This window comes from Ascidia mentula, chromosome 2 (genome assembly GCF_947561715.1).
Source record: "Ascidia mentula chromosome 2, kaAscMent1.1, whole genome shotgun sequence".
Classification (NCBI taxonomy): domain Eukaryota; kingdom Metazoa; phylum Chordata; class Ascidiacea; order Phlebobranchia; family Ascidiidae; genus Ascidia; species Ascidia mentula.
The window spans coordinates 19082913-19094123 of NC_138567.1; the positions used below are offsets into that span (position 1 = coordinate 19082913).

An 11211-nucleotide genomic window follows, 5' to 3' on the forward strand; every position below is an offset into this window, starting at 1 on the left:
GGGATCCGATACAAGTTTTTACGACAAAAGGTTAGCAGATCTACTTTCGATAGACGGAAGTCCGAGACAAGTTACCATGTCCAGCGTCGGGAGAAGGCCCGCAAATTACAGCGGAATCAGCGCAAATTTTCGCGTTTTGTCGTTAAGTGAAGATGAAGAAATCAGTGTAGACAATGCCCTTGTCTATTGACTCTATTCCAGTCCAGCCTAATCCAACCCCGAGAAATACGGAACTGAATGGTCTTCCACACCTTCAGGGATTGGAATTTCCTCAGTTGTGTAATGGTGAGGTGCTGCTACTTATTGGCACTGACGTTCCGTATGCCCATAGAGTATTGGAGATGAGAACAGGAGACCGCAAACAACCATTTGCTGCGAGAACACCGCTGGGGTGGTCTCTCGTCGGCCCGTCAATCTGTTATCCTGCCGTTGATAATATTTCAGTTAACTTCCTTAAATGTGAATCATGGAGAGAGGAATTCCAGCAAGAGCCTGATGACATTCCATTCCCAACGTCAGTTGAGGATAGGAAAGTGCTCAACATGATGAAGGACTCGGTTAAACATACCGATGGACATTTCTATTTGCCGCTTCCATGGCGAAGTGAAGTTAGTCTGCCACAGGACAACCGTTCTATGGCTGAGCGACGGCTTTGGTCGCTGAAGAAACGCTTGTCGCGCGACCTCGTGTTAAAAGACAAGTACGTAGAGAATATTCAATGTTACATCGACAAGGGCTACGCAGAGGAGCTCAAAGAAGAAGGACGTTCCCCTGGCAATGTGCATTGGTACTTGCCGCACCACCCGGTTCGGCATCCACGAAAGCCTGAAAAGGTACGCATCGTTTCTTAACGACGCGTTGCTGCAAGGGCCCGACTTAGTAAACAGTTTGATCGGCGTTCTGGAGAGATTCCGTATGAACAGTATCGCTTTAGTGGCGGACGTGGAAGCAATGTTCCACCAGGTCCGCGTTCAAAAACAGGACATTGATGCCTTGAGATTTTTGTGGTGGCCGGGGGGAGACTTATCTAAAACTCCTACGGTTCATCGAATGCTGTTGCACATTTTTGGCGCCACGTCTTCGCCTAGCTGTGCCACATTTTGCTTGCGGGAGACGGCCGAAAAATTCGGTAGCAGATTTGACAGAGACGTTGGGGACATTGTTCGCAACGATTTTTATGTTGACGACTGTTTGACTTCAACCGATACAGTCGAACACGCTGTTGGTATTGTAGCGCAGCTATGTGACTTGCTAAAAATGGGAGGATTCCGCCTCACTAAGTGGATGTCTAACAGTCAAAACGTCTTGATCAAATTCCCGAGACAGAAAGGGCTAAATCGGTAACTGATGTAAATTTGGACGCCTCCGTGAAAGAGCGTGTGCTTGGCGTCTACTGGTGTGTAAAGAATGATGAATTTGGGTTCAGCATAGCTGATACAATGCAAGGAAAGAAATTCATTCACACGTCGCAATATTTTATCTGCTGTTAATACGCTGTATGACCCGTTGGGTTTTGCGGCACCCGTTACTTTGATTGCTAAGGTGTTGCAGCAAGAAATAATTCGACAGAAATTGTGATGGGATGATGAGCTGCCAGAAGATGATGTTGAGGAATGGAGACGCTGGCTTTCCCCGCTGTTTCAAGCCGGCGACATTCGGCTCAGTGGCGAAGTCCGAGATGCATCACTTTTCGGATGCGTCTACTCAAGGATACGGAACCGTATCATACCTCCGGTTGGTAAACGTTAATGGTAAAGTACATTGCTCGTTTTTATTTGGCAAGGCAAAGGTAACACCACCTAAAACCGAGAGCATTCCCAGGCTTGAACTGGCCGCTGCTGTTCTAGCGGTGAAGGCCGACAAGTGGCTTCGACGCCAATTGAAGTTGGATAACTGTACGTCCGTTTTTTGGACGGACTCGTGCGCCGTCCGGCAGAGCATATACAACCAAAGTAAACGTTTTGGTACATTTGTTGCAAACAGGTTGGCTAAAATTCATCGACAGACAAACCCTGAACAATGGAGACACGTTGGATCACAGCAGAATCCCGCGGACGATGCTTCGCGTGGTTTGTCGGTACGTAAGCTTATCAGCTCTCGATGGCTGACAGGTCCGAAGTTTCTCTGGCAGAAAGAAGATCAATGGCCCACCCCACCAGAAATGAAAACACAGCTGCCACAGGAGTTCAAGCCAGCTGAGAGGAAAAGAATTGTCGTCAACGTTTGCACACAGTCGGAGTCAACCGATCGACTGATGAATCACTATTCATCTCTTCATAAATTAAAGACATCGGTCGCGTGGCTGTTACGATTCAAGTCATTCCTGCTTTCAAAGGTTTCAGCGAACACTGGCAAATTGACAGTGGATGAGTTAAAGAAAGCGGAATTGGAAATAATCAAGTACGTACAACGTCAGTGCTTCGCTCCTGTGATTGACATTTTGTCACAGGTCGGAAGGTCTGAAAGGGAGTTGCAGAAGAAACTGAAGAAGTCGAAATATGCCAGTTCGTTGGCAAAGCTTAACCCCCAGCTATTTGATGAAGTTCTGCGGATTGGGGGGAGGTTGGAGAAGGCGCCGATTGCCTTCGAGGCGAAACACCCGATCATACTGCCGTATGATCACCACTTGACAGCACTTATTATCTTGCGCCACCATCACAAGGTTGGCCACTGCGGGACTGGCCACACATGGACTTCGCTGCGTCAGCGTTTTTGGATCATAAAGGGTGGCGCCGCAGTGAGGAAGGAACTCAGCAAATGTATGCTGTCGCAAAAGGAATGTTCGACGTGGACAACAACAAATGGCTGACTTGCCATTTGCCCGACTGAAGCCCGACGAGCCGCCGTTTACTTACGTCGGCATCGACTACTTTGGTCCATTCATGGTGAAACGAGGAAGAAGTGAGACAAAGAGCTACGGGTGCATTTTCACCTGCTTGACTATGCGAGCCGTACACATTGAGGTGTCGCCCGACTTGTCTACGGACGCGTTTATTAACGCATTGCGTCGCTTTATTGCAAGAAGAGGCCGACCAAAAGAAATATACAGCGACAATGGAACCAACTTTGTAGGTGCCGAAAGGGTCCTACGTGAAGGACTACAAGGACACCAGCAATCCCGCCTAGAGTCATACTTCAAACGACAAGAAATTAAGTGGAACTTTAATTGTCCTGCTGCTTCACATATGGGAGGTTCGTGGGAGAGAATGATCAGATCGATTCGTCGCATTTTAAACACGATGCTTACAAGGAACCCAACGATTGGCGGGGACATGCTGCAAACCTTGATGATCGAAGTGGAAGGCATTTTAAATTCGAGGCCGTTAACGCCGATCAGTTTCACTTGTACAGAAGAGGAGCCACTTACGCCCAATCATCTGTTGTTGGGTCGTGCTTGCGACAGCATTCCAGTTGGGCTTATCAATCCCAAAGATTGCTACAGTCGAAGGCGGTGGAAACACATTCAATACCTCGCCGACGAATTTTGGAGAAGATGGTCACGAGAATATTTGCCCACAATTGCCTTGCGTCAGAAGTGGCCCGACCGACAACGCAATTTTCAACCCGGAGATGTGGTGATGATCGTAGATGAGACACAACCCCGACGTCGTTGGGAGATGGGACGGGTTCTGCGTGCGTTCCCGGACGGTCACGGTGTTGTCCGTCAGGTCGAAGTTAAAACGCAATCTGGCTCCACATATAAACGGCCGATTGCAAAATTGTGCTTGCTTTGTGAGGCGAGCACGACAAACGAATAAGTGCATCCGACGCATTCAGGCCACGCAGTCGTCGAACTGACCCTGAATTGCGGTGCACAGGATCCAACACTGATGAAGATAGATCATGGACGCTATGTCGATCTTGTTTGCCGCTTTATAAATGCGGAATATTGCAAATGCCAGGCTGGAGCTTGCTCGCCGGCGGCACGCATGTTGCTTTCTTTACTTCGTTGTTTCGTGATTTCAATGTTTTCTTTGTTTATTTGTAAATGTGTTTGCAGTGAACCACACATTTAAGGGGGAGAATGTAACATCGAAAATCACTCATGCACAACCCCTGCGTCACACAGTAAACATATAATTCAATTTCCACACAATATCAATTTTGCCTTGTATGTGACATCATAATGCAAGAGAACTTTTTTCCTTCTGCCATGCTTCGTAAAACTGAGTTGTTAGGTACCACGTGTAGCGTGCTGAATTTAATGTCAAGTTTATTTTACTAAAGCTAGAGTTGCCTTGATTCTATTTGAATAAGGTTGAATAAGTTGCTGTAAGATATATTAATCGGATTGGTGTGTTGATGTTTCGTGTGATCTGGCTCAAAACTCCGATAAGGGTATTTTTATTAACATTGCTTAACTGGAATCTTAGTGTACGTTTTCTTCACAGAAAACCGTGTTCGTGTTCTTGCTCGTGTCCGTGTACGTGCTCGTGTTCCTATTCTTGTACGTGTACCTCGTACGTGTTGTCAAGTGCCTGTGCGGCAAATACACGCGTTTTTGGAAATTGACATTCCTTCTTGGTGTGACGACGGCGCGGTGCCAGACGCGCAAATTCTGCCGTTACACAGGCCAAACAGCAACGAAAACTACTACACAACGAAGCAGGGAGTTCAAAGAGATGTCACAATAATCAATCTGGTGTGGCAAATTCAGGATTAGTCAAGCGCCGCAAGACTTCCTGTTGCTTTTTTGATGAAAACAGTGATGACAGTGAAGACTTGGAAGTTTTAAAGTCAAACGGCTTTATTGTATATCACATCAAGATAATGCAAAAAAAGCTATTGTTAAGGCTCAGAGAAATTATTTTTAAACACATATGTATTTACTTTTAGATTTTGCTTGATGAATTTAAGAAGCCTGAAATTAACTGAAACAAAAAAACCATTTCTGAAATAATGATGGCAACATTCAATAGAAGTTTTATTTGTCAAAATCCTTCTTGTAACGAAATTTTGAAACAATGGCCTGCTTTAAGGATGTACGACGAGGTAATATTAAAATGGTTATTGAAGCCTGTTACTTATCTATCATATGTAATTTCTGTTTTTCAAACTAAACAAGCTCATTTTTTTGGATAGTGACATTTGAAGACAGATCGGTCACTATCAAGCAACATCGGCTTATTTTTTATGATAATTTTCATTTTGCATTCTTATGTAGCTATCGCATCATAGTTTTAAACTTGTGTCTTTGTGTTAAAAGTAAAAATAAGCATTTGATTGTAATCCTATCCCACTAATTCATATAATGTGAATGATTGGCACTAGAATTATCAAGTCTGGCGTAAGAATATGTTGTTCATTAGTTCAAACTGGTTTATGTTTTGGAATAATATTGATGTTTTCCTCGCAGATAATAAACGACTTCAGATGTCTGCAGTCAGGTGTGCCATCAGAATCAAACTTTAAAAACAAGTTAAAATATTATTGCAAAAAGTCATTATGTATGTCAGTGAAAAAGAAAAGAAAACAGATATTCAAAAAAATGTAATTGCAACACTTCAGGATATTAATGAAGAAAATCCTTTTACAGGTGTGGCAAAATCACATTTTTCATTAAAAGCAAATGCTGTGTGTTATGAAATTTATCTACTTACAGAATATTTCATGAACCATGTGTAATAGGTACAAAAAGCTTCACCAATTTAAACTTGTTTATTTTTGCTTGGTAGATACACATGCTTTGGTAGGTATACAGCTTCTTTCATCAATATTGAAAGGAAATACTAAACGGGAATGCTCCAAGGACAAATACATCATTGATTTGTGCCCAGTAAGTGCTTCTTTTGTTGTTTTGCAGTAGGAAGAAGTGCACTGACCTACTTTGATTTTCAGAAAAACATGACAATATCTGACATCAAAAGCAAACTTGTTGACAGAAATCAACCATTCATAGTAGCAATGGCTGATATGGAACCAATCAAAATCTACAAAATCATGGTTTTTGCAGAAAACCGGTAATGGAAAAGTTCAATACCAGAAGCTTTGTATGCATTGTTTGCTGTTTATTTTTGCTTTAATTATGAATATTGCCCTCATGTCAACAAAGTCTTGCAGTTTTTGCAACTGCACGTGTTGAAACTCAAACTACAAAATTTATGATTCAGTAACTGAATTGAAAGTAAAGCTAAAATAAGTGCATGGTTGCACAATTGATGTATTTCTTGAGAATTTCTTTGAATAAATATTGTGGAAAAAAACATTGTGTTTGCAAAATATGTGACAGTTCTTTTAGATTTTCAATCAATATTGGTGGGCCAAAAGTAAAGTTCTCAAGAAAGCAAAAAATCGGAATCATATTAATGTGTTTTCTGAACACATTTTACTGAATAGATAGATTGTAGCCTGTGATTGTTGCGCCCAAAGAGAAACCCCTGCACATGTGTGGCAAACATGCGCAAGAACCCACGGACCAAGGATTGTTCGCCACGACCGGGTGGCCCAAGTAGTGGAAAAAGCGGGAATGAGGAAGGCTTGGAGCGCACTGTGGGCTGACTAAATATCTTTTGTGGTGGATGCCACGGTTGTGGCAGACAATGCCCCACTTAATAGGGAGTTTGAGGCCAAGGTTAGGAAGTACCGGCGTCCAGAGTTGACCGAATTGGTTAAGGGTCGCCTGAAGAGCAGGAGTGTGCTGTACGGTGCCATCGTACTAAATTGGAGAGGCGCGCTCTCCACCGAGACAGCGGACCTACTAGGTGAGTTAGGAATTGATGGGATATTGGCGACGCTCTCGCAGGTCGTCCTAGAGCAGGGCCACAAGATGTGGCGTTTTTTTAGGAGGTGTACTTTTAGGGCCAGAAGGGCCGGAGAACGCACGGTTGGGGCTGCAACCGATTGATGATCGCGCCTGCAAGACGGCGGTGAGTGCGGTTTTACTCCGCCTTAGTGTAGGGAAAAGGGGGTGGGTGGCGACCCCGGTAGTGGACCTTGTTGTCGATTGTTCGGGTTTTATAGGGCGAGTAGGGTAGTAAGAGTTGCCTTTTGGCATGGTAGGTTGCGTAGGGATCGATTGGAAAGGTTTGGTTTAGTCTGCGGCCGAGTGTTAGGTTTGATAAGGGTTCTGGAAACATGGTCTTAGTTAATATGGGGGGAGGTTAGGATAGGGGGGTGGGGGGTTAGGTTTTGGGAGGGGGGAGGTTAGTTAAATTGTGGATAGCGAGCGGAGGAGAGGTTGGAGGCCGACCGTAACTGGCCGAACGAGGGGATCGATGACGAAAACCTTATCGCCCGGCACTTGGGTGCGTCTCGACGCCCCATTTGTGCAAGCGTTAACCTCGCCAAATGCCTCGTCATCTAATTAGTGACGCGCATGAATGGATTAACGAGATTCCCGCTGTCCCTATCTACTATCTAGCGAAACCACAGCCAAGGGAACGGGCTTGGCAGAATTAGTGGGGAAAGAAGACCCTGTTGAGCTTGACTCTAGTCCGGCTTTGTGAAGAGACATGAGAGGTGTAGGCGGTACATCTGTCAAAGAGTAACGCAGGTGTCCTAAGGTGAGCTCAGCGAGGACGGAAACCTCGCGTAGAGTAAAAGGGCAAAAGCTCACTTGATTTTGATTTTCAGTATGAATACAGACCGCGAAAGCGTGGCCTATCGATCCTTTTGAACTTGCGAGTTTCAAGCAAGAGGTGTCAGAAAAGTTACCACAGGGATAAGCCTATGATGCAGATGAATTTTGATACGTGTTGAGATATAGGGAAATAGACGAAAAACGGATTGTCAACTTTGGTGGAAACACGTGGTTAGTAGGAATAACGCAAAATGTTGTCCGTTTTTTGCCTTTCTGGCTTCAATGTGAGTGGTCGATATTTGCGCTCTTGCTGCTAAGAGTTGCAGTTGGGGCGCTCTTTTTTTGATTTTTTTTTCTTCTGTAGTAACGTCTTTCGCTTGCTTGAGTAAATGTTGTTGTTTGAAACAGCAATATTTGTTGAACATGAAGATGAATTTTGATGCTTGTTGAGATGTATGCATGAAGGCGAAAAACGTGTTGGCAATGTGGGGAAACGGAATGCTACGGAGTGGTAATGCGAAGCGTTGCAAAATCTTTAACTTTGTTGCTTGAAGGTAACTGGGCTTTGTGTGCTGTTTGCAGCTAGAACTTGTTTGTTGAGTGATTTTTTTTCTTGAATAGTCATGCATATTTGATTTTGTGGAAAAATACAGAAAAAGGATATTGTGATGTTCGCAGAAACAAGTGGTTAGTAGCAGTAATGCGGAATATTATATTGTTCAACATTGATTTGTGGACGTTTTGAACAGTTGCAAAGAATGGCTTCAAGTGCTCAAGTACACTGGAGTGGTTATAGTGAAGCATGTGTTCTCGTTGATCCTGAGGTAAGTAACAGTCATGTTTGCAGTTTGTTTTAAAACTGTTGCTTGCTTTTTGCAGCTTGAAGATAGGGTTATTGCACAGAAAGATTGTGACAATCAGCGTGTTCGAGAGGAAAGTGGTTATTCAAAGCGACTTGTGGATGGTACAGCATTGGAAAATTGGATCATCAATTGTTCTTGGTCGTATTGTGAACGGTGTTTTTCCGTGAAGACTTGTACGATTACGCCAGGATTTAGGCGCCCTTCTTTTTCCACATTGAATACATGTGAATGCTTGGGAAGATACACTGTTCCACGCATTGCTGATTGGCCATCTCAGCTACAAGGTCTTTCTGAGGACGATCAATAAATTTTGGTGTTGAAGATAGAGAAAGGCGTAGCAAGTATACTACGGTTGCAAATACCGTTTTATCAGCTTTTCCAGGTAATTAGTCTTTTTGCTTTGTGTGCATGCTTTAACCAATAGGAATTACATGTTTTTTGTTTAAGATTCCATTCATTGAAACCACAATATGGCCGATATTATATCCGTTCAAAAGTTTCTCCAAATCGGCAATTGAAGGCGGAGAATCTCACGAGAGTGCGAAGCGAGCTTACATGTTGAAGATTTTTTCCAACGTTCGTGACTATTCGACATCCTTCCCACTGTTGCGTTTTCAGTACGATAGATGGTTGTACAAAACTGTTTCTGGATCTATTGAATCTGCTCGTGTCCATGGATGTAGTCCTGCAAGAGCGTTGGATTCGAAGGTCTTTTCTGAGACCTATTGGCAGTGGCAGCATGCGTATCTGATCGATGCAGTTCGACAGTTTGGGCTTCCAAGTGTATTCATAACATTGTCGCCGTACGAATGGACTTTTCCTCGAGCATTTTGGATGCAGCAGAGAATGAATCGAACTGGGAAAGGCGCTACAACACTTCAAACTTTGCACTTTGTCCATGTGATGTCGGAATTGCTGCGTGGTTACGTTACTGGCAAAAACAAATATACGTGGAAAAACCATTTGTTGGCTAACATTTTGGAAAAATCATCCAACGTGTGCATTGTCATTTCATTGCATGGTTGGAAAATCCAGCATTAATTGATGTTGAGAGGTTTCATACTGATCTACCGAGACAGGATAAGGAGTTTGCCAAAATTGGTTATGAAGGGCAAACGACGTTTCGGTTTCGGCGAAGTGAAACAGCACATTCTCTAAATCTTCGAATATATGCTGCTCAATTATGTTGCTGGATATGTTTCGAAAAACCGTGATTACAGAATGGAACTGCAGGATTTTTCATTGGAGGCGCGAGGTCGCGACGTTGCCTATCAATTCGTCAACAAAGTTTGTTCGACAGAACCGGAGATGATACTCGCACTGTCGAATATAAAGTTTGCCCATACACCTTCGCGGACTAAACGAATTCTGCTTCCACGGAAACAGAATGTCAGAGAAGACAATACGATAAAAATGTATATGCGACGTCCTGAAGATGCGGTACATTTGTCGCTTTATGAGTTCTTGCATGCGTATACGTGGAATCGACAAGGGGTGTATCAACGTTCCAACAGCCATATTCCTGTTCTCGTTGGTTTGAAAACTGTGAGTTTGCTCAACGATGAATTGTTTTATCAAGACTCACTTCTGCACTGCCCGTTCAGAGAAATCAAAGATTTGGATCCTGACAACATCGCTTTGATTCCTGATGATCTGCGCAATTTCTCATATGCGGTGAAAAATCGACGTGAATTTTGGTGCGATGAAAATAGAGTTCGAAATATGTCACATATGTGCGGGAACCGCAATTACTACACGAACACTTTTGTTTCGTATGTACGGAGTTTTTGGGATTTGTGGCACCATTGGCAACGTGGAGAAATCTCTACCTTGTTGTTGCAAAATCCAAATGAGACCGGAAACTTTATTCCACAGTTGTCGGTGAATCAAGAATTGTTTGTATGTACAGTGGAAATCAAGCGTGCGTTACAGGCCAACAAGCTAGTTTGCGTTGCAACGCCGACTGGAATGCTTGCAGCAACCTACAAGAGTGAATTCGGAAGAAAAATTGAAAACAAAACTGTTCATTGTGTTTTTTCGATTCCTGTTGGCGAGGGTGAAAGCTCACAGACCAACTGGTCTTTGCGGCATTTTAATATTATTATTCTGGACGAAATATCGATGATTTCACGGAAGCATGCTTCTCATATTCTTGCGACATTGTCAACATTGCATCATGTGTTGGTTATATTTTGCGGAGATCGAAACCAGTTGCAGCCAGTACGCAGCGAAGGTGATGACGTTCAGGGAAGTTTGTTTGATGATCCCTACTTAATGCCCCTTTGCGAACGATCAAGGCTTGTGGAGCAACATAGAACTAAAGGAGTTGAGCTGCAAAGGTTTTTGTCCATAATTCGTCACATGAAACCCGATGGACGTGACATCGACAAGTTTATTGATGGTGTTCATGTGGGAACATCGTATAGACCTGACGAGACAGAAATCCTGGATGCGTATTGGAGGAGAAGAGATCAAACCTTTCTGACTTTCACCAATGAAGCTGCCGCATGTGTGAATAATACGATCGTACAACGTTTGTTCAGAACACAAGCGCCGGTGATGCACGTAAAATGAAGCTCATCGTCAAGGTCACCGCAGCCGATATATCACGGCATGAGGATGATGCCAGAAGACGAGGAACTTTCTGAATGGACAATTAGTGACAGTTTTTTCTGCAATCGGGAAAACAGTTGTTGTGAAAATTGCGAAAGGAACGATCATACGCGTTTTTCCTGTATGTGACGAGGATGGAAGCAGGTATTATCCTTTGGTACCAGCGTACGCTACAACTATTCACAAAGTTCAAGGTCAAACATTGAAAAAGAATTG

At 43.6% G+C, this 11211-nt stretch overlaps 1 protein-coding gene across 1 annotated transcript; it reads left to right on the forward strand.

Moving 5' to 3' along the window:
• Positions 1-1600: 1600 nt before the first annotated feature.
• LOC145890327 (uncharacterized) lies at positions 1601-4875 on the forward strand. The gene is made up of 4 exons (XM_082981324.1): positions 1601-2613; positions 2777-3668; positions 4392-4460; positions 4837-4875. Exons 1-4 carry the CDS (start codon positions 1601-1603, stop codon positions 4873-4875), a joined length of 2013 nt encoding a protein of 670 aa, XP_082837450.1.
• The last annotated feature ends 6336 nt before the right edge of the window (positions 4876-11211 follow it).

What these genes read in the sequence shown, in the direction of transcription:
- LOC145890327 (XM_082981324.1), top strand. Translation starts at nt 1,601, where the DNA reads ATGATGTTGAGGAATGGAGACGCTGGCTTTCCCCGCTGTTTCAAGCCG. An exon ending in AAACACCCGATCATACTGCC is followed by an intron (nt 2,614 to 2,776) that starts GTATGATCACCA and finishes CTGTCGCAAAAG; the next exon opens with GAATGTTCGACGTGGACAAC. An exon ending in GTCACGGTGTTGTCCGTCAG is followed by an intron (nt 3,669 to 4,391) that starts GTCGAAGTTAAA and finishes TTTTCTTCACAG; the next exon opens with AAAACCGTGTTCGTGTTCTT.